The sequence below is a fragment of the Gopherus evgoodei genome, chromosome 13 (assembly GCF_007399415.2).
Source record: "Gopherus evgoodei ecotype Sinaloan lineage chromosome 13, rGopEvg1_v1.p, whole genome shotgun sequence".
Classification (NCBI taxonomy): Eukaryota; Metazoa; Chordata; order Testudines; family Testudinidae; genus Gopherus; species Gopherus evgoodei.
The window spans coordinates 5,460,577-5,487,509 of NC_044334.1; the positions used below are offsets into that span (position 1 = coordinate 5,460,577).

Here is a 26,933-nt window from a genome sequence, read left to right on the forward strand (position 1 = left end):
TGAGAGTTTTTTCCCTTTATGCAACACATTAAGGAAATAAGAATAACTAGTTTCTGCTTTCAAGGATACCCTTACAGTGTGAGGTCACCAAATGTAAAAGGAGACATCAGATTTAAAACATTAAATTGAGTGTTAGCTACCACAGTAGAAACACATCAACTTTATCTCCCCAACTCAAAAATTACAGCTACAGTGAGTTATACAGTAGGACCTCAGAGTTACAAACACCAGAGTTACGAACTGACCAGTCAACCACACACCTCCTTTGGAACCGGAAGTATACAATCAGGCAGCAGCAGAGACAAAAAAGAAAAAAAGCAACTACAATACAATACAATGTAAAACTATGAAAAAAATAAAGGGAAAGTAGCCTCTTTCTACTACATCGTGAAGTTCCAAAGCTGTATTAAGTCAATGTTCACTTTTGAAAGAACAACCATAACTCTTTGAAATGTCTGTAACCCTGAACAGAGTTACCAACAACCTCCATTCCTGATGTGTTTAGCTCTGAGGTTCTACTGTATGTACTTTGACAGAATGGGGCTAAGCTGTATTCTTATCGAGTGTATAATGCTGCCATCTACAAGGAGGAATCATAATTACGAAAGAAGAGATGACAGGTTATCTTGCCCCACCTATTATCAGTGTGAGAGTGTCACCTACCTTTATTTTCTGGTGCTTTGTCTAGCCCAGTTTTGTAGTTTGCCCTTAAACACAGCACATTCTATCTCTAAGCACTTTACAAATATGAGTAAGTTCGGCTGCCCAGCACTCTTGTGAGGGGCAAAGGAATGGCACTATTCCATTCTACTACAGGCAGGTAAAACTGAAGCAGAAAGGTCAGATGACTTAAGTGAGAGAAATAGAGCCCAGTTGTCCTTGGTGCTGACCACAGGACTGTCCCTTTCTCTCTTTTGGGCTACAAAGATTTAAATTCAGCCTTGATCCAAACAAAAAAGCCAGATACCTTTTAAGTTTAGTAAAATCATTTTTTATGTACACTGATGAATAATATTTACAATCTAATACTGATCCAAAATAAACTAATATTACAGATAACACTGAAAAAGAGAAATGAAAATATTCTTAATACACAGAAGTTAAACATGGCATATGAAGGGTTCCAAGAGAGATTTCCAAAGAAAAAACACGTGGCAATGATATCAAAACTTTAACAACTTCCTGTTTCCAAGCCAACACATTCTCCTTCTAGACAAATTCTTCTAATCTTTTCTTTTTTAAATGGCCCCAAACAGTCAAATCACAAGATAAGCCAGATATATAGTTTAAAAAAAAGTAAAAGGTCAAATGATTTCAGGCAAAGATTTATTTAGAGTTTTATTTAAAACCAAAAGAACCCCTCACATAGTAGCTTCCTTTATCCTTTGTGTTTTTATAAAGAGAGGTTCTTTTATAGGATACCATCCATCAGACCCTTTCAATTCAAGATATTTAAAATATTACGGTCTGCTAAGGAGGACTGGTGAAGTTTATTACCAAACAAAAATATGCACAATCAAGACAAAATACCTGGCAATTTCATCCACTGAAAAATAAAAATGTAGGGCAGAAAAAATAAAATTTACTTTAAAAATATTTAAATGAATCCATTTAGTGTATTGAATTTTGAATTCAAAAATTTAACTTATTTTAAAAATAAAATAAATCAGTTTTATCATTTTATTAAACCATTTGACCTTCAGTTTCAACTAGTGTCACCATAATCCCTTCTTTCCCACATGCATTTCAGGTTAATCTATTCTCAGTTAGTATATGGACAATATCAAAGTAAACTTACAAAAGGCAGTTTTTCCACCAGAGACTTGGAAATTTGACATCTCTCCCTCCAAACCTGCACCGTTAAAATACTGAAACCGTTCTAAGTCAGGCCTGAACTTACCCATCTTGCAATTACTAACGGCATGAAGTCATCCTGTCATTTAAATAAATTAAAACCGATAAATGGAGGAGGGACTCAGTCACAATGCTCAGTAACTAGCCAGCCAGTTGTAGGTCTTCCTTGCCATTTTCTAGCCCTGGTTTGGATTTCTCCTAGAAGTAGTTGCCACAATACTCTAAGGTTTTCTACAAAATGGATATTTTGTATTGTGGAAACAGTTTGAAGCTATTTCTTACAGGGGATTACATAATAGCAGCACCGAAGGGGTTTTTGGGAATCCCATCTTGGCTTCACTTCCAAAGCAAAGCAATATGGAAATACCAGGTCACCTGGTTAAGGCAGTGGTGCCCAAAGTTTTGGCCAGTGGAATTCTATAAGGCAAGCCTTGTCACGGTCACCTTTAATGAGAGATGATGACAACCTGATGATCAACTTGCATGAGTGAACAGGTTCCTGCATACTATACACCACCTTGCTCACAAGCTGAAATAGGTTGGATCATGACAGAGCATGGCATTCTGGGACCGGTATTTTTTGTTGCCCAGCATTCCATATTAAAGATGAGGATAACTACAATCTGATCCATTTTATATGCGAGCTACATGTGGCCTTATGCTCCTGGGAAGATGCCAGTGTGGTGCTCAGTTGGGCAAAGTTTGCCTCCTGGCTCACAGGATAAAGCTTCAAAGCAGTTTGTGGGGAATTAGCTACACAATTCCTATTAAAATGTGACTGCCTTGTTTAATTCTCCATACACCATGCTTAAAAGTTGACAATTAAGATGCCCCAGGAAAAACAGATGTCAAGTGAAAGTTTAAAACAATCTAGAATATTTAAAGACTTTATGGATGTTGACATGAGCGAGAGATTAGTGCAAAGGAGAAGTGTACCAGCCTGAAGCCTTGCAACTGCTACTACAGAGAAGTGAAGAATGTTCATTTCTGCTAATGTATTGTACCTATGCCTTAATCTGGAGAGGTCATCTCTTTTATGGAGGAGGACAGTTAAAGTATCCATGTTCCATTTGTCCTATGGACCACAACCTTGGAAGTTATTCCTATCTCATATAGTTTTATGGGGGAGGACAGTTACTGACCAGAACTAGCCAGAGATCAAGTTCACTTTCCCAAAAAATTAGGTTTCCAGCAAGGAAATATAAAACCATTATTCACTGCCTGCTCGTTCACTACTTTTCTCATTAGTATGTATCAGTGCACAAGTATTCCATGTAGTGTTTAAGGGTGCCAATCTTACTTACGCAAAAATCTCCCATTGTAGTCAGGAAAGATGCTAGCTAAGTAAGCACTGTGTCCTAACATTGCAATAATCGGGCAGTTTAAAGCTTTAAGCAGTGCGGGTCCTGCAGGAAGGGATGAAAACAGCCGACACACAGATGATGTATGCATTGGAAAAGAATGCAAACTGAAACATCTCCTTTATGTAGGAAAAACCGAGTTATAGTTTACAAAATCCTGCAAAAAGTATCAGACGCAGCTTTGCTAGCCAAAGCAAACAGGTAAGAGGAAGTCTGATTTAGAAAAAGACAGAATGTGGCCCAACTGCCATACTGAGTACACTGGGAGATTTATGGCTCAGGTTGTTAAATGTAAACCCAAGAGTAATTGAGCTATGAAGTGTAACAAAGTTCAAGAGTAATTACTCCTAATAGCCCTGAATTGGCACTTCAGTCTGCAGACCATACTTTCTCTGTGTCTGCACAGGTATGGTACCAAAATATCTCTATAAAAAGCCTTCAACAAGTCTCAAAAGAAAGGAAAGTATCAGAAAATAGAAAACTAGAAATATTTACAGATTTTTTAAAAAAATAAAGCAGATTTCTTTCTTTTTTTTTTTGAGCCAAAGTTTCAGACAAGTGTAAGGATTTGCCCTTGGTGGCCCTTCACAGTATGCTGCAGCACAGGGACTTGAGTTGGGGGCAGCTCTGGGTCAATCCCTCCCCAGGCAGATGAAGCTCAAGAAAATCATAGAGCAAATGTGCTTGGACTCCAATGAGGGACACAGATGGATGACCACTAGCCATCTTGCACAGCAGCACTGTGATTATACACAGGATGATCCCTTCCAGTCAGGAGAACAAGCTTGGTTCTGTGCTTCTACAGGGTTATATATTCCAGAAGGAAAATGGTGGAGTGGTGGAAAAAAACAAAACTCAGGCTCAACTATTTATGTGGGAAAAAGGCAAACAAATCCACCCACATGTTGCTGCCTGAGGGAAAGATCACCATTAAAATAAAAACAATAAGCACAAGTTACTGAAGTTCCCACCCCTACTGTTTTAAAATGAAGAGGAGGAGTCTGATGCTGAACAGCCACTCAAGTTCTGGTGAAGCCAGGAGCAAGATATGGAGCTGGAGAAGAGAGGTACAGAATTACCAATCAGAACTGAAAATTATAGCAAGAATATGGACTTGAGTACATGTCTCCTTAGCAATGCTAAGAGTGGCTCTTGAGTTATCTGGCAGAGGAGAAAGTTATTCTGCTGTCACTATAATGCTGCAGATTTTAGGTAAAAAGGATGCCTGTGAAGTTTGTTCCATGGCATTTGCTTCAAATATTTACTGAGCAAAATGCTAAGAAACTGTGGTTGTCTCATTCATATACTTAGTCATTGCAGCTGTCTGTATAGCAGATGGAAGGCTGCTTCTGCATCTGGTTATTAAGAAACAAACGGTCTTTAACAATATAATTTGTCCCATTTAAGGGACTCATGAATTAACAGTACATGAGTGATCATATATACCTTGAGCAACTGAGTTTTTAAAAAAATATTACAGTACCAATGATTTTTGTATCTACAACTATACAGGATTTTCAAGCAGTGTGGAAATTTAATGAAATAATTATGATTTATTAATTTACATAAAAATATTTTACAGTTAAAGAATAGCTTTCAAACGGTAAAAAAAAATATATAGTAACAAGCTCTAGCTATTGTGAATCATGGGAGTTTGTCTGCTCTTCAATAACTTGTTTCACTATTTCTGCCAGCTTTAGCCGGTCCACCTTATCTGTGAATCCTCTGCCTGAAATTAAAGAAAAAGCAAGTCAGCCTAAGTGTGGTGCAGGGAGGAAAGCAAACAGTCGTAACTGGCTGAATACAAACTGATGCTTTGATCCCAGACAGTAAAGCGTAGGGTAAAATTCTGAAAAGTCCCCAAGTGACTCAGAGGCCTAACCCACACTCAGAAATCAGTGGGACTTAGGTGCTTTTTTAAAATGTTACCTGAGCCTCAAACATAAAATTTAAACAGGTTTTAAAAAGCCATTTAATTAATGTTCTGTGCTGGCAAAATTGATACCATTTGGGGCCATTTAAGCATGAATTGATTTAAAACGGGTTCGTTAAAATGGTTTCAAAATATACCCTGCATGTAAGAGCAGTCTCTGCCTTAGGAGAAGGCGTCACTTACCATTCCAGCTGAAGCTCTGTAGAGTGTCTCGCAATAACTTACACTCCCTATTATATTTCCATGCTTCCTGCATCACTTCATTCAGTTTCTCATCTTCATTCTCTCCTATTTAAAAGAAAGCAAGATAAAACAGAGATTTGTCATATAAATTCTCAGCAAAGGATGCACCCTTCTTTTTCTGCTGCATACTGGTTTTGAGAGCAGAAGCTTTGTTTAGAAAGCCAGTTTAATAGCACCATATGCCACTGTTAAAGCAAGGTGTTAACACTTTAATACACAGGTAATTTACAATCCACATGCCGTTACAAAGAGCAAACCTATTCTTGTAATTGAAAAAGTTTTGCAGTGATCTTTCCCACATCTCAATCCCTCCTTCTACCAGGTCTCCATTGAGCAATACCAAAAAGAATCCATGTAACTGCTCTAAACAGCAACTCATTCCCCGGGCTCTGTAGTGCTGCCTTCTATCCTCTCCTGCCTCTTGACCAACAGGGTGCTGATTTCCTTCCAATGGCTGCACAACTGACAATACGCACCTCCACAGATCCCCTACAGTGGCATGTGTGACTCCCAAGCACTGGAAGGCTCTTCTAGCTAGGTATCCCATCACACATAAATCAGCAAAGGGTTGCACCAAAGCTATGCATATGAATCAATCTTCTGCAATGAAGTTTCCTGTATAAGGTGTCAGAGATATACATTCTAGGGCAAAAGGGCATTGATTCACGTGTGTGTTACTTTTGCCTTCAGGGCTAGTAAAAAGGGACAATTCCAAAGATGCTGGGCTTTCCTGCAAGGAAACTATTGTCCTATAGCTATAAAACAAGCCCCTTTAGGGCTCCGTGTCAGACAATCAGCTCCCTATCTCCTGAGCCTGACTATAGCAATAGGAATGCTGGGCATACTCCTTCACTGCTGACACAGGGGCACAACAGTAAACACGCATTAGCTTTCTTAAAAGCGGTGACCTTTACCAGCCTGTGGTAGAATACACTGTGCAATGACATCTCTGAGTTTTTCCAGAGCCACATTGGAATCATCACTTCCATTCTCAGGATCGTGGATACAGACACCATCCTTTGGTTTAGTGCTGAAACAGATGGGAGTGAGAAGGAAACACTATTACAGTCTGAGCACAACACAGCCATGTAACCAAAAGCCAAATCTAAGAAGAAAATAACTGCTAATAGCAGAAGTTTGAAAGAAGTCTGATCATATCCATTACTCAATACATAATTCTGAACCCACATATATTTCTCTTATAGGATCTGGAAACCTGTAAAAGAAAGTAGATTTATTAAAAGTTCTGACGTAGTATTCTGCCTTATGATGGCACCTTAGATCAGAAGATTAAGACTTTTACTTATATCATAAGAACGGCCATACTGGGTCAGACCAAAGGTCCATCAAGCTCAGTATCCTGTCCTTGGACAGTGGCCAATGGCAGGTACCCCAAAGGGCATGAACAGACAGGTAATCATCCAGTGATCCATGCCCTGTCACCCCATCCCAGCTTCTAGCAAACAGAGGCTAGGGACACCATTCCTGCCCATCTTGGCTAATAGCCACTAATGGACCTATCCTCCATGAATCTAGTAACATGCTCAATACTCCTAGAAGGTAGGTTAACATCCCAATTGTCAGATGAGTAAACTGCAGCACAGCGAGATTAAGTGGTTTGCCCAGTGAATCAGTGGCAGAACCTGGAACAAATCTTGAAGTTCTGATTCCCAAGCTGTCCTGCTCTAACCACTTCCTTACAGCTAGGTCTGCTCCATTCTAACTATAAATGATATAGAATCATAGGACTGGAAGGAAACCTGAGAGGTCGTCTAGTCCAGTTCCCTGTACTCATGGCAGGACTAAGTATTATCTAGACCAGGGGTCGGCAACCTTTCAGAAGTGGTGAGCAAAGTCTTCATTTATTCACTCTAATTTAAAAGTTTCGCGTGCCAGTAATACATATTTAGAAGGTCTCTCTCTGTCTATAGTATATAACTAAACTATTGTATGTAAAGTAAACAAGGTTTTCAAAATGTTTAAGAAGCTTCATTTAAAATTAAATTAAAATGCTGACCTTACACCACCGGCCCGCTCAGCCCACTGCTGGCCTGGGGTTCCATTCACCTAGGCCGGCAGCAGGCTGAGTGGGACTGGTGGCCGGGACCCCGACTGGCAAGGGGCCGGCAGCCAGAACCCCAGACCGTTGGTGGGCTGAGCAGCTCAGCCTGCTGCCGGTCTGGGGTCCCAGCCCTGCCCACCTACAGTGGGTACCTACCTTCTCCCTGGTTCAAGCCCAATCTCCTCCTCTCTCTCTGCACCGAGCTGAGGGTGGGAGTGCACTGAACACAGGGCTAGGGTGAAGGAGCAGGCTGGGGGTTGCGGTGTAGGATCTGGCCAGGAGCTAGAATGAGGGAGGAGGCTCAGGGTTGGGGCAGAAGGTTTGGGTGTGGAGTGCTTACCTGGGCAGCTCCCATTTGGTGCGAGGGGTGCAGGTGGGAATGGGGGGGGGGGAGGTGCAGGAGCTCCCATTTGGTGCTCAGGGTTGGGGTGGGATGTAGGGGGTGCAAAAGGCAGGGCATGGGGTGTGTGGGGGCTGGGTATATGTGGGGGGTGGAGTCAAGGAAGGGGGTTGGGGATGTGTGAGGAGGGTGCAGGAGTCAGGGCAGAAGGCTGGGGGCATGTGAGGAAGGTGCAGGAGTCAGGGCTGGGGGCATCTGAGGGGGGTACAGGAGTCATGGCATAGGGTATGGGGGGCTGGGAATGTGTGTGGGGGACTGGAGTCGTGGCTGGGGTTGGGGGGGTGCAGAGGTCAGGGCAGCGGGCTGGGTGTATGTGAGGGGGGTGCAGGGGTCAGGGTCAGGGCAGGGACCTGGGTCTATGGGGGGGTGCAGCGGTCAGGGCAAGGGCTTGGAGGATCTGGGGAGGAAGGGTGGGGAGCGGGGTGGGAGTTAGGACTCCTGAGCTCCGGGAAGGGGCTGGTGTCTGACGCACGGGGCACGAGAGCTGGGAGCGAGGACTCTGGATTCCTAGGTTTCCAGCTGGGCTCTAGTTGTTCGAGGGGGTGGGGGGCAGATGGAGACTAGGGCTCCGGACTCGTGGGTTCTGCCCTCAATGCCAGAGGGAAGCGGGTCCAGTGACCTGGGGTGGGGAAAGAGGTGTAACCCAGCTGTTCCCAGGGTCCAGCAGGTGGCGAGCCACAGCTCCCGGGCTCGGGTTTGGGCTGTGGGACGCGGCATGCCCCAGTACAGAGCCGAGTTCATCCTAGCACCGGGGCTCCAACCCCGGGGCAGCCTGCCTGAGTCCAGGGAGTGCACGGCGCAGCTGGAACCCAGGACCCTTGCCCACTTACAGGCCTTGCGGGTGCTGCAACTCCTGTGGGGCCGGGTCCCTCTTCCTGCCCCCGCCAGCAGAGCCGCTTCCGGGCGGCTCAGGCTCTGCGGACACCAGGCAGCGGTATGGACACGCTAACTTGGAAACACAACCTGCCGCTGGAAGTGACAGAGGCCAGGAAAGCATATGTAAATGCTGGTGGGAGGGGCGGAGAAGAGCGGTCGGGCCAGGCAGCATTTTTATCACAATACTCCAGTTGAGGCTTAATCAGCGAGAAGTAGAGCGGAAGAATGACTTCTTGTGTCTTGCTTAGACATCCCAGAAGGATGTTTGCTTTTTTTTGCAACAGTGTTACACTGCTGATTCATATTTACTTGTGATCCACTATGACTGTCAGATCCCTTTCTGTAATACTCATTCCTTGGCAGTCATTTCCCATTTTGTATGCGTGCAACTGACTGGTCCTTCCTAAGTGGAGAACTTTGCATTTGTCCTTAATGAATTTCATCCTATTTACTTCAGACCATTTCTCCAGTTTGTCCAGATAATTCTGAATTTTAATTCTATCTTCCAAAGTACTTGCAACCCCTCCCAGCTTGGTATTGTCTGCAAACTTTATAAGTGTACTTACTCTCTATGCTATTATCCATATAACTGATGAAGATATTGAACAGAACTGGATCTGTAACTGATCCCTTCGGACCCCACTTGATATGCCCTTTCATACATTTAAAACTAGAGATTTAAAAAAAAATTTCAACTATTTTTCCAAACAAAATGCCATAATACAATGTAATAAAATATTCCAACTACCTGAATACAAACACTATTTGGGAAAGACCCAAGAAGAGTAGCTACTCTGCTTCTAACCACAGCAGAAGAAAAAAAATTATACTCAATTTACTGTACTTTTAAGAACTAGATACTCACACTCCATCTGCTCATTACTCAAATGGAAAGTTACTCTATCCAAAATACCATTACAAGTTATAGTTAGTCTGTTGCTTCCAATTTTTGAATTTTATGTGTATTACCTGCTCTGAAGTTCACATACCATTTGATTGTTAGCCTTAATTTGAACCTTTGTCATTTTAAGTGGTATCAGATGTGTCAAAAGAATTTTTTTTTCTTGATAAGCTTAAATTTAAACTCTTTGGTAGGTAGATTGTGCAGTGCCTCTTAAGCCGTGTCCATAAATTCCTAATACAATATACTTATATGTAAGATGAGGATAACACCACTATTTTCATACCTCACAGAGGTGTTGGCTGGAGCTGTGAAGATACAGCATGCTATATATGTATTATTGGTACTAGGTTTGACTCCAGCTGCTTTAGCACAGGAAGTAGGAACTAGCCAACCAACCAACTAGACCTTCTAGGAATTTCAGTCAAACAAACCTTAACAGAGGTTTAAGTGTTAAACAACAATTGAAGTACCCTGGCTTCTGACATTTAGGAATTATTAGATTTTAAAACATTAATTTTTTAGAAAGTTACCCTAGCAATTTTCTCTTGCGTAGAATTGGATTGTTGACAGAGTGGAGGGGTTTGAGGCTAACTTTGAGGTCTTGGATTCTCATGTTAGCAAGCTGTTCTGCGTGAGCCTGTTGTATCCCAGCAACCATTGCCTGGAATGGAAAAAGTAGCACAGTGTTTTAATTAGTTCCTTTGTGTATAAAAGGCCAATATAAGCCAGTACAAAAACCGTTCATAAAAATCCAGCACACATTTCAGGGATGCACAATAAAATCATGCTTGTGCTACACAAGACCAGCTCAGTACTGAGCAATGACCATGCGGGATAATATCCTGACCTTGCAAGGGCCTGGACTCAGTCTAATGGGTCTTCTCCATGTCTAACTTCCATGATCTTAGAGACCTGAGTGTGCGACCACTTTTGTACAAAAGAGTATTCCACTTAGTTATTTAAAGGTGGGGATACAGACCACACAGCTGAACCCCTGACTGCCAACCAATGGACTCATAGCTGCAGAACCAAGGTAAACGAAGGAGAAAAAGGATGCAAAACTGAAGTGAGCAAAGCACCTAGAGACAGAAGAGCTCTAATAGGTCACATTTACTATAACTGGCCATCTCCTCCTGCGTCTCACTAGGTCAGGGTTGCTCTTTACAGCTGATCTTCAAGAATTTTCTTTCTAGCCCCGTTTTAAATGAAACTTTTTGGTTTCAGGAACAAAGATTCTCCTTCTCTTTCTGAAGGTCATCAACCTCTGAGCTCTTAATCTGCAGGACATAGTTTTAAGACAAAATGCTTAACAAACATCAATGTGGCCCGATTCCAGACTTGACCTTTTTGAAATAATAAAACGTTATCTAAACCTTGTCCATCATCATTTGGGAAGAGGGCAAAATATTATCGAGAGCTTCAGTGGAGTTTAGCCAGGGATGGTCCAGGACTCCTTCTATAGTCAGCCGTTCCTCGGGCTTTACCTTCAGCAGCCTGAGAGAGAAAACAAATCGGTCCTTAGAGATGCTCTGTTCTTTCTATGCAACAACCTGCTGTTCTGCCTAGAATCATAGTGCTTTTAATTTTGCAGTTACCATCCCCCAAGATGAGAGTTCTTCTTTGACTAGAATGCCAACAAAACCTCTCACAAACGATCTGCTCCTCATCAGTCATTTTATTCCAATGACCCTTTCTGGAGATCTATTTAAGCACTGCAGAGTTACCGTGCGTATCTTCAGTGACACAAAGTGAGAAAGGGATCCTGTAATGAATGCACTCAGCTAACTTGTATCTTCAGATCCTGTGATAGAAAAAGTTCTCCTCCTTTAAGAAATACCCAACGCAAAAAGGACCATTATTCTCTGGAAATGCGCTTCTACAGATTTGCCAGCTAGTGAGACTTACTTAATCAAGGATTTTGTGCATGCAGAGTAAGGCAGAATTTCAAAGCTAGGTTTTTGTTTACTGAACAGACTCTGCTCCTATAATGCAACTTCTTTGCACTGTTTCCTCAGCAGAAGGATGGACAAGTGGACACCTCTACAATTGAGACAACTTCTATCTCTGGTGAATTCGCAGCACTTAATATAAAGAACTCTCCAGTGACCTACTGATTTAGGCAACTATTTAATGGCTGTGCTTGCAACAGATGGATGGCCTTCCGCCCCTGACACTGATTGAACAGCCTCCAGAATATTCAGCTCTCCCATGTTAACAGTATAAATTAGCCGTTTCCACTTAAGTTTCTATACTGCCAGATATCTGCTTATTCTTTGCTTTTTACTTATACCAACACTCAAAGCACAATTTTACTATAACGTAACAACTGTAGAGTCCCAGATAGGATTGTAAATAAGAGTTGCATTATGAGATTCTGTGAAACCTTATGGATTGTTATGGAGAGAAAGATAAATCACTAGACACTGACTAGAAAGAGCAGCCTGGAAAAGATTTGGCAGATAAATTAAAGCTCCCACTATTAAGCACCACTGTTTAATATAAAATAAGTTGTCAGTATTATGGCTGATATATTATTGGTATTGCTGATGGTCAAAGATAAAGGTCAAGTTGGAAACAGACAAAACAATATGGTCAAATTAAGCCATAATTAACTTTCTTGCACAACTATACCAAAAACTGATTATCTGATTGTATAGCAGAATTGTTCAATATAGAAAGAAAAAGTAGGTGACTTTTACAGAAGTGTCAGTAGTGCCCCAGGCTAGTCCATAGATTTAGGTACAAGGCACCGGTGGCAAACAGGCCTCCATTTCAGTTTTGATTCAAGACCCCAAGCCATATGGATTTTTTCCTTTAGATTTAAAAGGGATAATTTATATTCTTATTCTTAAGTAAAGATCAAGGCCACATATCAGCTAAACATGCTCCAAAGCAAGCAGCCACTTGAAGGCAGAATGTGACCTCCAGAGCTAAGGCTGATGTGAATAACAACCTTATTTTTTTTTAAACGCAAAATAAACAGAAAATAGCACACATACAGGCTAAGAACCTCTCTAAAACAAGAGGATCCCCTATACAGACTTAAATACTTTACTGCACATCAAGCCATAGACACAGGTTCTGACACATTTGCTGGAGAAGGACAAAGAGGAAAAGTAGTTTTGACAGTTTATTCAAAAGAATGAAAGAAAACTGACTTTATCGAAATCAGTGACAGTCTGTGGAATCCAATATCGTGGCCATTTTGAAATACAGTGGAACCTTCTTAGAGTGAAGCTGCTGTATGAAAAAAGCTGATTTCACTCAAAGTGAAGGTTTCAGTGAAACCATAACTGCAATTTGTATGTCAAAGCCCTTCTCGACTTTATACCACTAAAAACAGGCTCCTCCAATATTTACAAAAGTATGCCATTGGTTTAGTTCCTGGAGTTTTTACAGTGCCTTAAAGGGGACAGTGTCAGGTTAAAATAATTAAATGGATTTGATTTTCACTATTTATGTTGCTTTTAACTTTTTTTCATTTCTCTGGCTGAACAGTGAAAATACAATTAGTCAATTTCAGTTTTAAAAATGTGGTTGGCTTCTGATCAGTTCCATTTTCTGATTATCATGCAACAGCAGAGGGCTGCAATGTTTGAGCTGCAAACACTTCAGGGAATATTGATTTGCTTTTAAAAAAATGTACAGAAATACTTATTTTGGGGTCTTAGGATTTTAATGCTCAGATTTTAGGCCAAAGATGACCTGACTGTGTCCCTTTGATAAAATACATACCAGAAAAACTTTTGCACTGTGTTCAAAAACCTTTTCTGATCAGCTGCTTGTTTTAGACTGGGTATACATGCACTACGCACTAAACACCCATACTTTTCCAGAAGTGCTGCATGAGGATATAACCATACCGCTCCCGTTAAAGGCTAAATCTCCATGCAACTCTAAATATTTTAGTGATAGGAGCCGATAAAATTTGAAGACAGTGGTTTGGAAAAAGAGAAACAAGGGAAAACATTTACCAACCTTTGTTCATGCTGAATATGAAATACAATGTTCCAGCTTTATACACAGCAGACAATTTTTTTTTCTTTTGAAAATGGAGCCTTTAGTGACAAAATATTTAGTGATTTTCCAATGTCTTGATATAAATAATAAAGAGTAATATAACATTTTCCTCAACTGACTCACTTTCTCACAATGTCTTTTGCCATTTCTGAGATCTGGCTCCATTCTTCCTCTGGAAATTCAAAACTTCCTGTCATGATCTTTTTCCGCATGTCCTTTGGAATTGTCCGACTGTGGTGTTTGGAGTAAAAAGGAGGGTATCCGCACAGCATCACATAAATAATGACACCCAAGGACCACAAGTCACAGCTCTGAAAGCAAGGAAATTATCACTTTTGGGGCACAACTTACGGCAAAGCACTGTGTAGCCATGTTAAAAGATCTACACGACTTCTTATGAAATGCTGAAATACCTTTTGGTCTCTCTCTAGTGGTCTAGTCTGAATTAGTTTATTGGAGAGGGAAAAACAAAATCAATGAAAAGTGTCCAAACTCTGTAAGAATTTAGATTTCAAAAGTTTTTTTTCCTCCTCCCATTAGCTGCTTAATACTTTATCTTTTTCTTAAACAGAAAGATTAAATTTTAAGTATTTTTGCCAGCTAAATTGGTTGTGCATTTTTTTAAAAAATGTTTACTTTTTTAAAATGAGTAATTTCCCAGTGTACTTAGTAATGTTCTGATAGTCACATGCTAAGATTCAAGTATCCTTGTATATAGATCAGTCAAAAACAAACTACAACACTTCACAAGTTTGCCCAGTATACCTGCATGTGCTCCTGACATACTGAAGGGCCTTCCGACACCCAGATCCTCAGGGTAATAACTGGAGATATACCAATCTCCTAGAACTGGAAGGGACCTCGAAAGGTCATTGAGTCCAGCCCCCTGCCTTCACTAGCAAGACCAATTTTTGCCCCAGATCCCTAAGTGGCCCCCTCAAGGATTGAATTCACAACCCTGGGTTTAGCAGGCCAATGCTCAAACCACTGAGCTATCCCTCCCATCCAAATTCCTTTGGATTTCGAAAGTAGATACCTAATGTGTTTTACTTCTACAAAAAGTCAGTTGTTTGAAATTTTTTTTTTTAAACAAACTCCTATGTGGTTTCACCAGATACCTTTCATGGTCAAAATTTTCCCCAGGCTTCCAGTGATTTCAATGGATACGAGCTTAACTTCTTTTGAGCATTCCACCTTCAGAGTCTACATTTTAACAGCCAATTCTGTACGTACAAACCCCCCCCCAAATATTACACACACACACTACTTTGATCCAGTACACAAAAATTAAAAAAAAACAAACCACTCAAAGGCTCAAGGGAAGGCTCCAATTTAACTCTGTAGCAAAATGACATAAACAGCATTTATTACTCATGAAGGTAGACCATTAAACATTTGCAATTAGAGTGGCCAAGAATTATTATGTAAAGACAGTTTACGTGGGAGTTTATCACAGTCTATTTCAGAGAGCTGGGCATATGCTAGGTGCTGTTTTTACAGTGAGTCATATTTGGCAGGAGGATACTGGTAAGAACATTTTATACACCACTCCTAGCTAGTTAATGAAGCCATGATTGAAAGCTGTTCAAGAATGAGTTGGAACAGTTCATTAAGTGATCTCTGTCACATGCAAACAAGGCTGCTTATCACAGTATAATTCCACAGGACAAGACGACAACTAAACAGGGTGAAAAGGGATAACACATTGGCAACAAACTGGTTAACCCTGTCAATACAGGTACGCACTGTGGAGATCATTCCTATTCTTCTGACTCTTTTCTTTATGCTAAAATATGATTCGTACTTTGATAACGTACAGATTGAATCCACTGAAGGAACAAAACTGCCTTCAAGCTCTGTATCAATGTGACAGTGAAAAAATATTTTCTTTTTAGGACTCGCAAGAGTTGCATTTGACACTTCTGTACTGAAAGGGAGAGAAATTACTTATCTGCTATTGCATAATCTACTCACTGCAGACCACAAAAGTGCATCCCATGTCTTCTGATTGTGACTTTTAAAAGCTTACCAAAAAGCACTTGGACCACTTTCCCCATCTCTGAGGCTCAATGGCAAATAGATGAGAGGGTGAGAGAGTGCCACGGTATGTGAATCACTATACTGGAAGAAACTCCTGTCGGAGACCTGCTCTGTCTGTTCCATTATTTATGTAAGTGTCTGGAAAGTACTGGTTTCTTCCCGCTCAACTCTACCCAAGCTACTTTTCAGGGATTCCTCCTAAAAAGGAAGAAGTAAGCAAGACATATGGGGTAATGCAGTAGAGTTCACCTCTGTGTACTGCCATTTGGATTTCTGATATAGTCTACTCAAATGTACCTCCGTACACCAAAGACTCAGTGTACGCTGAGCTGAAGAATTACCCTTGAGAGTGATGTCAGTGCAAAGATTTCCCTTTGCAACCAGAGAACTCTAGGCTTTCTTCAATCAAAGCTGAAAACATCACAGGAAAACCCTAAGTGGCCAAAATACCACTAACTATGGAGGGAAAGATGCTGATAAGCAGAATCAGTTAGGAGAAGTAAGAAAGGAATGCAACCTTCCTGGTTGGCCTTGAGAGTGCTCATAAAAGAAATCTCAGGACAAATTCTATCACAACATTTGTCAAGACAATCCCAGCATCAGCTGTGATACCTATGACTTTACTGGTACAGATATTAAAGTAGTTTCTCATTGTATAATGAAACTATTTCTCATCTTTAAAAAAGACAACAGTATGAATAAGAGAGAGCTCAAGTTAGCAGGCTCTACTATCAGGAGCCCCTAATATCAACAGAAGAGAGGATTCTTTTGGAAGAGCCTTTGACAGTGGTGAAATAATTTCTTCCCAGGCAGGTATCAGCTGCTTAAAACTTTGCCAAACAAACAGTTCAGGCTGAAATTTTCCCTGCCACGTATTTGCCTGAGGCTGAATTTTTTGGGAAAGTTTCAGTTAAAATGGTTTGGCCACTTCTGATAATGAGGTTAGCAAAACAATGAAGTTAGAGAATGAAGGTTAGATGTTTAGCTAATGTTACAAAAATGGAATAATTTTTCCTTGCAGTTTTTAATACCATTACTGTTACTAATACTGTGCTATTGCTAACAGCGCTGGCATATTTCTCGTTTGATCGTGCTATTATGAAGGACTTCATACTTCAGACCAACAGATCACTTCCATCAGAAAGAAGAACTCAAAGCAAGAATCACAGTTAAGCATGTCATGGATCTCTAGACCTGGGACAGCTAATCTGTGCAGCCCAATTAACAAGCAGAAACTAATCAGAGTACCTCTGAAATCGATTAACCCTAAAATAATAACTGATTATTGAAAAAAGCAACTATGAACAACAGGGACATATGTATTTTGAACTATTAAGCTAAGTTGCAATTAAATGCATTTTTGTGGCAATATTTTACCTTCCTCCATATCACCTGCACACAATTCTCCAAGCCCACTTAATGAAACCAGACCAACCATATACCCAGGAAAGAGTACTGACAGTAGTGCCAATGCACCACCTGCTCGTTTTTAAAATTTTTATTTTCCAACACTTGCTACGTTGTAAAGAAGCCAAATTAAAAACTCTATCCCTGAGGTTACTTCATTCCGGCTAAAGAAAGGGTAATTTGGCAAAGTGACATTTCCCTAAGGTTCGTTATACTTCCTACTTTTCACTGGGAAACTCTGTGTGGTATAATCTAGTTAGTTTTATGTATTAGAAAGCCTAGAGTCTGAACCTTTTTATTGTTCCTGGTCACAAATGCCCCACTTCATGGTAGTGTGATATTACAGCTATTATAGTTACTTCTATGGTTTCATCTACCGCAGAAAGAAAAAGCACTTTCCTTAAAAGATGTCAACACTCAGCTTCTTTGAAAAGTTTACCTTGTTGTAAGTGTAGGGTGTTGGTGAGGTAGGGATAATACCAGATTTCTCTTTCTGATGTCGTCTTTGTGCCTCCAGTACCTGTTGCAGGGAGACAAAAACAAGAATCCACATTAGAAATTACAGTGCAAATCTAAATCACATGCCTATAGTTAAAGCTGCCTGACACTTTCCATTGTATGACCCTATTTTCAGCTGCTTAAAACTTTGCCAAACAAACAGTTCAGGCTGAAATTTTCCCTACCACGTATCTGCCTGAGGCTGAATTTTTTGGGAAAGTTTCAGTTAAAATGGTTTGGCCACTTCTGAGAATGAGGTTAGCAAAACAATGAAGTTAGAGAATGAAGGTCAGATGTTTAGCTAATGTTACAAAAAAAATCCTTCCAACTCTTTGTTGGCAAGCTCTAGTACCTCCACCCTCATCTCATAGTCCCCTGCGGTAACCAGTAGATTGCAGTGGTGTAAAGCAATAAACAGTCTGTTTTGAAAGGCTATCCATACTATCCATTCATTCCTGACTCCCACCCAAGAGTCCCTTAGTAGTCTCTAGAAAGGGGTATTAGACTGGCATGTGTACAGAGGCGTGGCCAATAAATACTGCATGCATTATTTCTCTATAACTGAAAGGACAATCATTCATTACCTGAGGTGCTACATAGTATGGAGTGAACTGGGGTGTCATCAAGTCACCTTGGTCTATCTTGGCAAATCCAAAGTCACACAACTTAACTGGAGCGTCCTGAAACAAGAAGCAGGATGGATTTTATTATGGAATCTTGTTGTACTTGAATTTCTTTTAGTTTACAGTATAGCGTTCTTCCTTCCCTCTTGCATTCGACTCTCATCTCATTCCTGCCATGGCTTACTCCTCTTTTTCAGCTATCTCCTTCCCACTGCCACAAGGCTGTTATTCTGGTGTCATAAACTGATTTACTTGAGCAATGAATACCCTTTGTGCTCCAGGCTGCTCTCAGAAACTCAAAGTATATCCCAACCCCTTGTCTGCAAGGTCCTACCTGCAAACTGTGGTGGTTCCTTTGTATATGCAGAGTGGCTGGGGCGTAGGGAGAGATGTGATGGGCCATCAACAGTGGTTCCACACTATATGGATCCTCTAGTCCAGGGGTGGCCAAACTTACTGGCCCTCTGAGCCACATACAATAATCTTCCTAACCTTGAGAGCCGGGAACGCCTGCTGGGACTTGGGGATTCAGCCCTGTGGCACTCACCGGTCTGGGCTCGGGGCTCCTGCCCAGTGGGGCTCACCTGTTGGGGCTCGGGGCTCCTGCCCAGTGGGGCTCACCTGTTGGGGCTCGGGGCTCCTTCCCTGTGTGGCTCACCTGTCAGGGCTCGGGGCTCCTTCCCTGTGTGGCTCACCTGTTGGGGCTCAGGGCTCCTGCCTGGTGGGGCTCACCTGTCGGGGCTCGGGGCTTCGTCCTGCAGCAGGATGGTGGGACTTGAGGCTTCTGCCCCATGGGAGGTGTCTGACAAGGCTCAGGGCCCCAGCAGGCATGCCCCACGGGCCAGAAGCCCCGATCTCCCCTCCCTGCCAATCTGTGAGGGGGAGAAGGGGGATTGGGGGTGGGGGCCTCTGGGAGCCGCACTTTAACTGTAAAAGAGCCGCGTGTGACTCGCGAGCCACAGCTTGGCCACCCCTGCTCTAGTCAAAACACCCGTACTGTGTATGTTTGCAAGTGTGTGTTGGGGATGGGAGGGTTGAGATGCAGTGACTAAGGTAATAAAAACAGAGTAGGAAGGATCTGTCCCATCTAAACCCTTAAAAAGATCCCTTATGTAAAGTCCATTTATCGTGTTTTCGTGCTAGGCACAGGATTTGGCCCAAAGTAAGATTTCACTGGAGCGGACAGGCTCTGTTCTGAGGAAATAACAATCCGATTTCACTGGGGGCACTGAGAAGGAGCACATAACTGACTCCTTTGGATTCCCACCACCAAAAGATTGAGCTGATCTCATTGCACAGTGACCTCTCTTTGGAAAGCACGGTGAGAACTACTGATGAAACACACTACATAGGAACTAGTATTATTATTATTTTCCACTTTTCTGAGCATCATCTTTGATCGTGTTACAAAATTCACCAAGAAAGAGAGAAAACTAAGTCCCCATCTTACCAAAGAGTTATCCTTGAAGAGGAGATTTTCAGGCTTGAGGTCTCTGTGTGCAATGTTTAATGTGTGACAGTGCTGCAAAGCCAAAGCTATCTGAAAAAGGGCACAAGAAATCAACTACGGTTATAGAACTTCTCCCTTTACCTTCATAGTATTTTTGCACTTTTGCAGAGACACTGTAACATTGTTTAGGCCCCAAATGTTTTTGGAGAGAAGTTAAATATTTAACAAAAGCCAATTTCAGATTCAGACATTCCTGTGCAGCGCTGGAAACCCAAACAGCACACTGCACTAATGCATGGAAATCAGGAAGTGGAACTGCCTAGAAGTAGACACACTGACCAGACTATTCAATTTACATTTCATTAAGCTTATACAAAAGGAAAACAAACAGCATAAATTCTGATTTTCTTTTCATTACGTTAATAAGCCAGAGCAGTACAGTATTACTAACCCAGGTATGTAATGCATTTTCAGTACTGAGGTTTTACCATGACAATGTTCCTTTCTTTTCTGTACGTGGTCAGCAGTGTCACTAACATGTTTGCAGGTACTCAAGCGATTCCATTCTGCTTAACTTTCAACACTGAAGTTCTTATTTCAGGACCTCATCTATGTAGGTTGATTTCAGCCAACATTTTCTTTCTTTCATTACTTAAGAGCTAATATTCAGGTAATTTTATTCTATAACACATTAATGGACTGTCTACATTTCACCTGATCCATGTGACACAGAAAACTACTACTAGTCCTTCCAAGGTAAGGGGATGATAGTTTTACACTGCTGCAATTGTTTAGAAACTTGTTACCTAGTCTTAAGATTCCACAGATTGTACATGTGAAGGTGTAATTCATTTAAACAATGAAAAGAAATAAAACATTTACATAATATCATTGAAACAAAACAAAATTAAGGCCCAGTCAAGCAGTCCTTATTTGGGGAGAATTCATTGATTTCAGTGGGACTTCAGCCCAAGCAGGGTCTCAGGATAGGGTGATGAATGCTTAAAAAAAATAGTGCAATGAGAGCTTTAATGCTAACTTAACCCAGAAGCAAATACAAAAGCTTAAATGTGTGTTCTCAGGTAAGCTGCGTGTCAAGGCTTCATTAACTGGGCACACAGGGTTAAAATTCTCTAACTGCAGATATTATTCAGGAAACACCAGACACAAGAATAACACTTTAAAGTAGTTTCTAAAACCTCAGTCTTGCAAACACTAATGCACTCCTAAGTAACTTTATGCATGTGTGTGGTCTTATTGAAATCAGTGGATTTCATACATGCATGGTTGTAGGACTGGGACCTGAATGAGCTGAATTCTGGAATTAAATAAACAAAGATACTTTTGACGAGTTCTTCCTGGAGACTCTCTTGTTCAGAAAGTGTGCTGTCTTTTAAAACCAAACTTCATAAAACACTAGTAAATTTACAGCGGAGAACAATCCTGCACTTCTCATCTAATTTCTATGCTGGTCAATTGCACAGAATGGAAAGCCAGAAAGGTCATTGCAATTAATGAGAAACGTCATGAGAAACAACTTACAAAACCTAAGACAGTGGTTTTCAACACATGGTCAGTGAATCCCGGGGGGTCTGCAGCCTATGTCTAAGATTTCCAAAGGGGTCCAACACCTCCATTTGAAATGTTTTAGGGGTCCGCAAATGAAAAAAGGTTGAAAGCCACTGACATAAGGTTTTTTATAGAAAATTAAATTGGAAAGAACAGAATTTGCTCCATCCCCTCCAAATCTCCCCTCTGCCTCCCCCTCAAAAAATAGCAGCCAGCATAGTCTGCCTAATACACTGGAAGCACAATCATGACATCAAGATATCACTATGCAACCATATCAACAGTTTAAAGAGCCAACACACTATGGAAACCTTAAAAAGAATTCTATTTAGAAACTATAATGTTGTATCCCTGTCTGCTCTCTCTTTTTAAATCCATGGTCATTTTCAGGGGACCAGGATATTTGTAGCTTAGAGTTTTCATTGACTCTTGCTCTGTTTATCTCCCATCTCAATTCATGCATCTTCATTTTGGGATGTCATAATCCTCTCTGCAAGAACTAAGTGAGGGGGACTGTGTTCCCTATATCCACACGCAGAGGGGCCCTTCAGCACGTGGAAGGGCTCAAACACTTTTGCAGCAATATTCTCCTTCTGTGGCTCCTGGTAGAGGTCTTTCCTGTCCCACAGTGGTTCTCTGGAGGAACCACAGCCTAAGGCTATATTATTTTTTCTGCAGCCCTCTCGTGAATCTGGGCTTTTCCGGATGGCCCTCACAGCTCACCCAGAAGGAACAATTCCCCTTTTCCCCCCCCATCCCCAAGGAATGATGTGGGGAATTCCCCAAGGGGATCCTTGCAGAAATGCCATCCCACTGAGCCCCTTCTTCAAGCTTGACCACATCTGGCCCCTCTGATGGGAGATGAGCAGATGAACTGATAAGCAACAAAGCATTTGATGGGTGCAAAAGTCCTTAGTAATACAAGCTGGGGAGATGCCAAGATACCACAGTGCTGAGTGCGTTATCGTTGGCTAGAGAGAGAAAAGAAACACAGACGACATGTGCTATACATACTGGTAGACTTATCTTGGAATTCAATGGATTTTTAGGTCTTCCATGAGACATTTAGCAGATCCTTAACACTTAGAGAGAACACTGGTATTTTCTAGACTTTGAGAAAAATGAATGCTTAGGGCATATATATACGGTATGGTATATTTGCTGTCTCCCATGGGCCAAGAGAAACACTACTAATTAGTAATTATAGCTGATATTTAGCAGTGGTTCCCAACCAGTAGTCCTGCGACCATCTGTTCCCCATGAAGACCCTTCCTGGTGGTCTCCTAAATGTAATACTTTGAGAACTGCAATGCCAGGGACAGGGCAGGGAGACTATCCAAGAGGGGATCTCTCTCTTGTTAAGTGCTCAGCAGAATGAAAAAGTTGGAGAACCACTAATAAGAAGGACTTCAAAGGTATAAAGATTTCAGCCCAGGAAGACTAGCAAAAAAATTTCAATTCTTCAGTTCTATCAAAACTTTGGTATTGTTAGATTATAACAAAGCAGGCAATGATCATTGGATCAGAATTGAGGGTTATTTTAGCTTCCTTTTTCCTTCCCCGCCCCCATGAAATTGTAACTATTTTAACCATTATTGTTCATGGTTTTGCTTATACATGGGAGTTAACTTGCCTGCTTTGTTACTTGGCTTGCTTGCTTCTCAGTAAAGTGCCGGTGCTGGCTGATTCTGTGAAATAGCTCTCCCCCTTCCATCATCTCCATTACAATTAGAAGCCGAGCCCTGTTTAAAAGCATTTCATTTCATTATATTAAAAAAATTGTCAAAATATAACAAAATTGCTAATCTAGTAATGCACATTTCACAGCTGGTGATGCAGGCCAAAAGAGAGAGTGTAATCGTCTCATACTGTTATTCTGTCTACATTAGTTTAATAATTTTGGCTTTTACAGTATCAAATACAGTATCTTCTGGTCTCTTGCATAGTCTGACTCACTGAATAATGCATTGTACTATCACAAGGGAGACTACAGTTTGCACTTCACATTAGGCTCTCGTGCTTTCCAACCGAAGCGAATGCATTTAGGGATTATTTATGTAGAGCTGTAGGTATTCACAGCAATTTACAAATGTGAAGCTGACAGCCATCTTTAAAGTTTTAGAGGCAGGATACCATATTGCGCCTCTCGGTTTTAATTAAAGTTTTACCGTCAATCCCCCTGAGAACAAAAAGACAGAGGATGTCATTCCTTTATTTTATATTAAAACAAAACTCTACCCACTCTTAAATTCTTTACACTTAACACCCAATTAGAAGCTAATATCAGTATTTTTCCCTATGTCATATCAATAGTTGACAATAGCCTGGGTTCATGTTTTTTCTGCATCTATTTTAAGCTCGGCAACATTTTGACTGTTTGCAAGGCCAGAAATGTTATTTTTCAAATGCAGTTCAATATACAGATTTATTTATTTTTTTTTATTATTATTATTAACACTGGCATTTCTGAACCTGCTGCTGGCCAGAAGTCACCAATCTCTTGCAAGGGATCTCATTTGTGAGCCTGCATGTAAAGGGAAAGTATCAGTGTCAGAGAGATAAAAACAACTCCTACCCTGTTTTAATACAGGCTTGAAAATGGAAAGCTCCTCAAAGAATGCTGACTCTGAAGCTCTTATGTGCCAAACTAGTATTAAAACAGGACAGAAGCCTGTTTACTCTCAGACAATGTATGTGTCCCAAATTATGGTAGTTTTCAACAAGATATCTGGAAACATGCAGCAAAGAAATCAAACTTTAATCAAAAAATGAAGTTCAATGTATACAGTATCTGTCTATAAAGCCAGGGCACTCTGATGAGAAAAATGGGTGCAGCTTACTGTGAAGTGTAGTATCTTGCCTGGAAACGCCAGCTGGAGGCTCCTTTCAGATTCATTAATTATTATTAAAAAAAGTCTCCACTATACCTGGGCCTAAATATGGAAAGCAAGCTGTGGGAATCAATCACCCTATGTAATCTTACCTTGGACTGGATTCATGAGGGAACTGCACACTGTTAGCATAAACTTCAATAATTTGAACAATATTTGGATGTGTTGCACACATCATGTGCAGACGTACCTTAAAGAGAATGTAAGAAACGTTACTGTACACAATGATATGCATCAAACAGCTCCATCCCTCCCAATATCCCCAAGATTACAGGAGCCAATCAATCAAAATGATTTAATTGCTTCAATGTAAATTACACACAGGCTAAAAATTACATAGTCCACTCACTTATTTCAAAACAATGCCTAAAAGAATTTATACAATCAACCAAGGAGACATTACACTCAAATAAACAAGACAAAAAGACAATATTATCAATTTATTTACCTGTCAAGAATTGTTACAGCTTATGACATCAACGCTAACAAACCACTCAAAGTTCAATCTTTAGAAGATTTTTTTTACAGAAATGATCTTATTGTAACAATAAGGATATGGCTTATAGTGACAAAAATCCGGAAGTTCACCAATAAAAGTTGAAACTCTATACTCTGCCTCCTTTTATGACCAGGTGGAATAGAAATCATGATACATAAAGTCACCTTCTATTCAAATATTCTGCCATACTGGAAGCTGGCAAGTTTCAACCAGTTTTAAAACCTCTTAGTTTGGAGGATCAAGTCAGATCCTTGATGTTATTTTCATATAGCTTTTCCAGGCAATTTAATGAGAATTTGCTTTGCAGCAGAAAATGGAATTTGCATAAATCTGAGGCACAATGTCTTTCTCTCTCTTTTTTTCTTTTTAGAGTGGGAAGCGTTAACATTTTAAACTATTGCTTGTAATTTTATATAGATTGATACACTTTTCAATGTGAGGAGAAGGAAACTGATGCTAGATGTGTAAAGAACGTGTGATATATATATTTCTTTAGTTTAAGAATAAATGACATTTTAATGTACACTGATGAAATGTTGCCTGAAACATCACATCTTTCATTCAACAACAAAAGAACATTCAAAAGAACAAACAGTATGCAAAAATCATATAAACCTGCAACAGCCATCTTAAAGATCATACATTCCACATGCCTATTCCCATGTTATTGTCACTCACACTAATGTAATCACAAATTAAGCTAGTGTGCTCATCTAAGATCTCCTACACCATATCAACCCTAAATCATTTAGAGTGCAACTTGAAGCATGTCTGCCAGTTCTTACTTTAGTAATGCTGGGAGTGAGATGTATGGAAGCTAAATTACCTCTAACTATTCATATTATGTTACATAATGGAGGGTGAGGAAGGCACTGTAGATTCATGCACCTTTCTGAATGGAACTTTCTGTGCATAAACAGCAGGTATCCATTGTGAATACAGCATGTCTAGCAAAACCACAAAAATGTGCCCAGTAGAAACCAAACATAGGGAGTTCAAAGGGTGAAAAGCACAGAGCACTGCCTAGCAAGCGTATTGCAAAAAGCAAACCCTTCTTAACATATCTTAATGGAATCTGCCAATGGCTGGCTGACTTTCTACCTTAGCTAACTCTTTTTAATACAAGTGGAATAATTTGCAAAACGGGAGAGATCTTGTACATTTCAATAATTATACAGGTTTTTAAAAAATGAACTATACCTCATTTCTAGCTTTTGGACGATCAAGAAGAATTTTCAGTGCAAACCGTTCTTGAGTAGATTTTTTCATGCAGACTCTGGTATTACAGCAATAAAATCATTCAGTCAGCAGGATTGTGAAAAATATTTTAATTAACCGATTTATAATTACTGGTATTAGCCTATGTTAATCTTAGCTCACATTTCATGAGCTATTTGTAATATACAGGGTGCTTGTTGAGAAACTAGACTAGAAAGCCTCAAAGGAATGACAAGTCATCACCATATTCCAAAACAATCACAAGACATACTTGAAATATGGACATTTTACACAGAATTTATTCTCCCAACAATACACAGCACATCTTGATTCAAGAGAAAGCAAGGACTGAAACTGGTAAATAGCTTTGCAGATTAGAAACAATATATCGTACATGTTAATAATTAAGTGAGTAGTTTTTGATTAAAAACTCAGTGACAAATTAAACATCTGGAACGTAGAGTCTAATCAGCAATAATACATACAATGTTTCCAATGCAAAGCCATTGTTCTGACAAGGCCCCTGACAATGTTGAAAACAAGCACTTGTGCAATGTATATTTAATATTAATGATTGGACTGCTTCAGAGGGAAGGATCTTAGGCCTATTTGGCAGCCATCAAATATAAACAAAGAACAAAGGGACATTTCAAACTAGATGGGACAGAGTGATAGAAAACGTAAGAAATCATCCTTCCTGGACAGGGAAATAGATGAGATAGCCCAACTGGTCGTCTCCCTCTCAGTCTCCCAGTGATGGAGGCAGTGAAGTTTGTTTTCCAGGATTGTAATGAGGTATATTCTCCATACTGGCACTAAACAGGTTAACTGAAGCTAGAACAGCTCAATTAAGAAACCTGGTTGCATCTGGAGGCGGGGCTAGGTCCAACAAGATGAAGCCCAGCTGGGTGGTGAGTATAAAGGGAGGAAGCCCAGGTAGGAAGGGTGATTTGTCAGTCCATATGTGGTTGTTAGAGAGTGAAGAAGGGGCTAGAGAGAGGCAGAGGGAACACTAGGGGAAAGGGCCTGAAGAAAAGCCAAGGTAGAGAGAATTCCAGGAAGCAGCAAGAGTCAAAGGGAACAAA

At 40.6% G+C, this 26,933-nt stretch overlaps 1 protein-coding gene across 3 annotated transcripts in view; it reads right to left on the reverse strand.

Annotated features, from left to right (window-relative positions):
* Nucleotides 1–784: 784 nt before the first annotated feature.
* The window catches only part of MAPKAPK5 (MAPK activated protein kinase 5), a 32,517-nt gene continuing 6,368 nt past the window's right edge, over nucleotides 785–26,933 (reverse strand). The window contains exons 3-14 of one of the 3 annotated variants that reach the window (XM_030582717.1): nucleotides 25,831–25,906; nucleotides 24,224–24,321; nucleotides 22,874–22,982; nucleotides 19,672–19,761; nucleotides 18,183–18,278; nucleotides 17,540–17,620; nucleotides 13,777–13,964; nucleotides 11,007–11,127; nucleotides 10,164–10,294; nucleotides 6,300–6,421; nucleotides 5,332–5,436; nucleotides 785–4,944 (exon numbers count right to left, since the gene is read on the reverse strand). In XM_030582717.1, coding sequence (XP_030438577.1) covers nucleotides 4,850–4,944; nucleotides 5,332–5,436; nucleotides 6,300–6,421; nucleotides 10,164–10,294; nucleotides 11,007–11,127; nucleotides 13,777–13,964; nucleotides 17,540–17,620; nucleotides 18,183–18,278; nucleotides 19,672–19,761; nucleotides 22,874–22,982; nucleotides 24,224–24,321; nucleotides 25,831–25,906 — 1,312 coding nt within the window. In that variant the 3' untranslated portion in view covers nucleotides 785–4,849. Of the gene's footprint in view, nucleotides 4,945–5,331; nucleotides 5,437–6,299; nucleotides 6,422–10,163; nucleotides 10,295–11,006; nucleotides 11,128–13,776; nucleotides 13,965–17,539; nucleotides 17,621–18,182; nucleotides 18,279–19,671; nucleotides 19,762–22,873; nucleotides 22,983–24,223; nucleotides 24,322–25,830; nucleotides 25,909–26,933 lie in introns of those variants that run through there. The other 2 variants (XM_030582719.1, XM_030582720.1) reach the window with 2 other exon arrangements.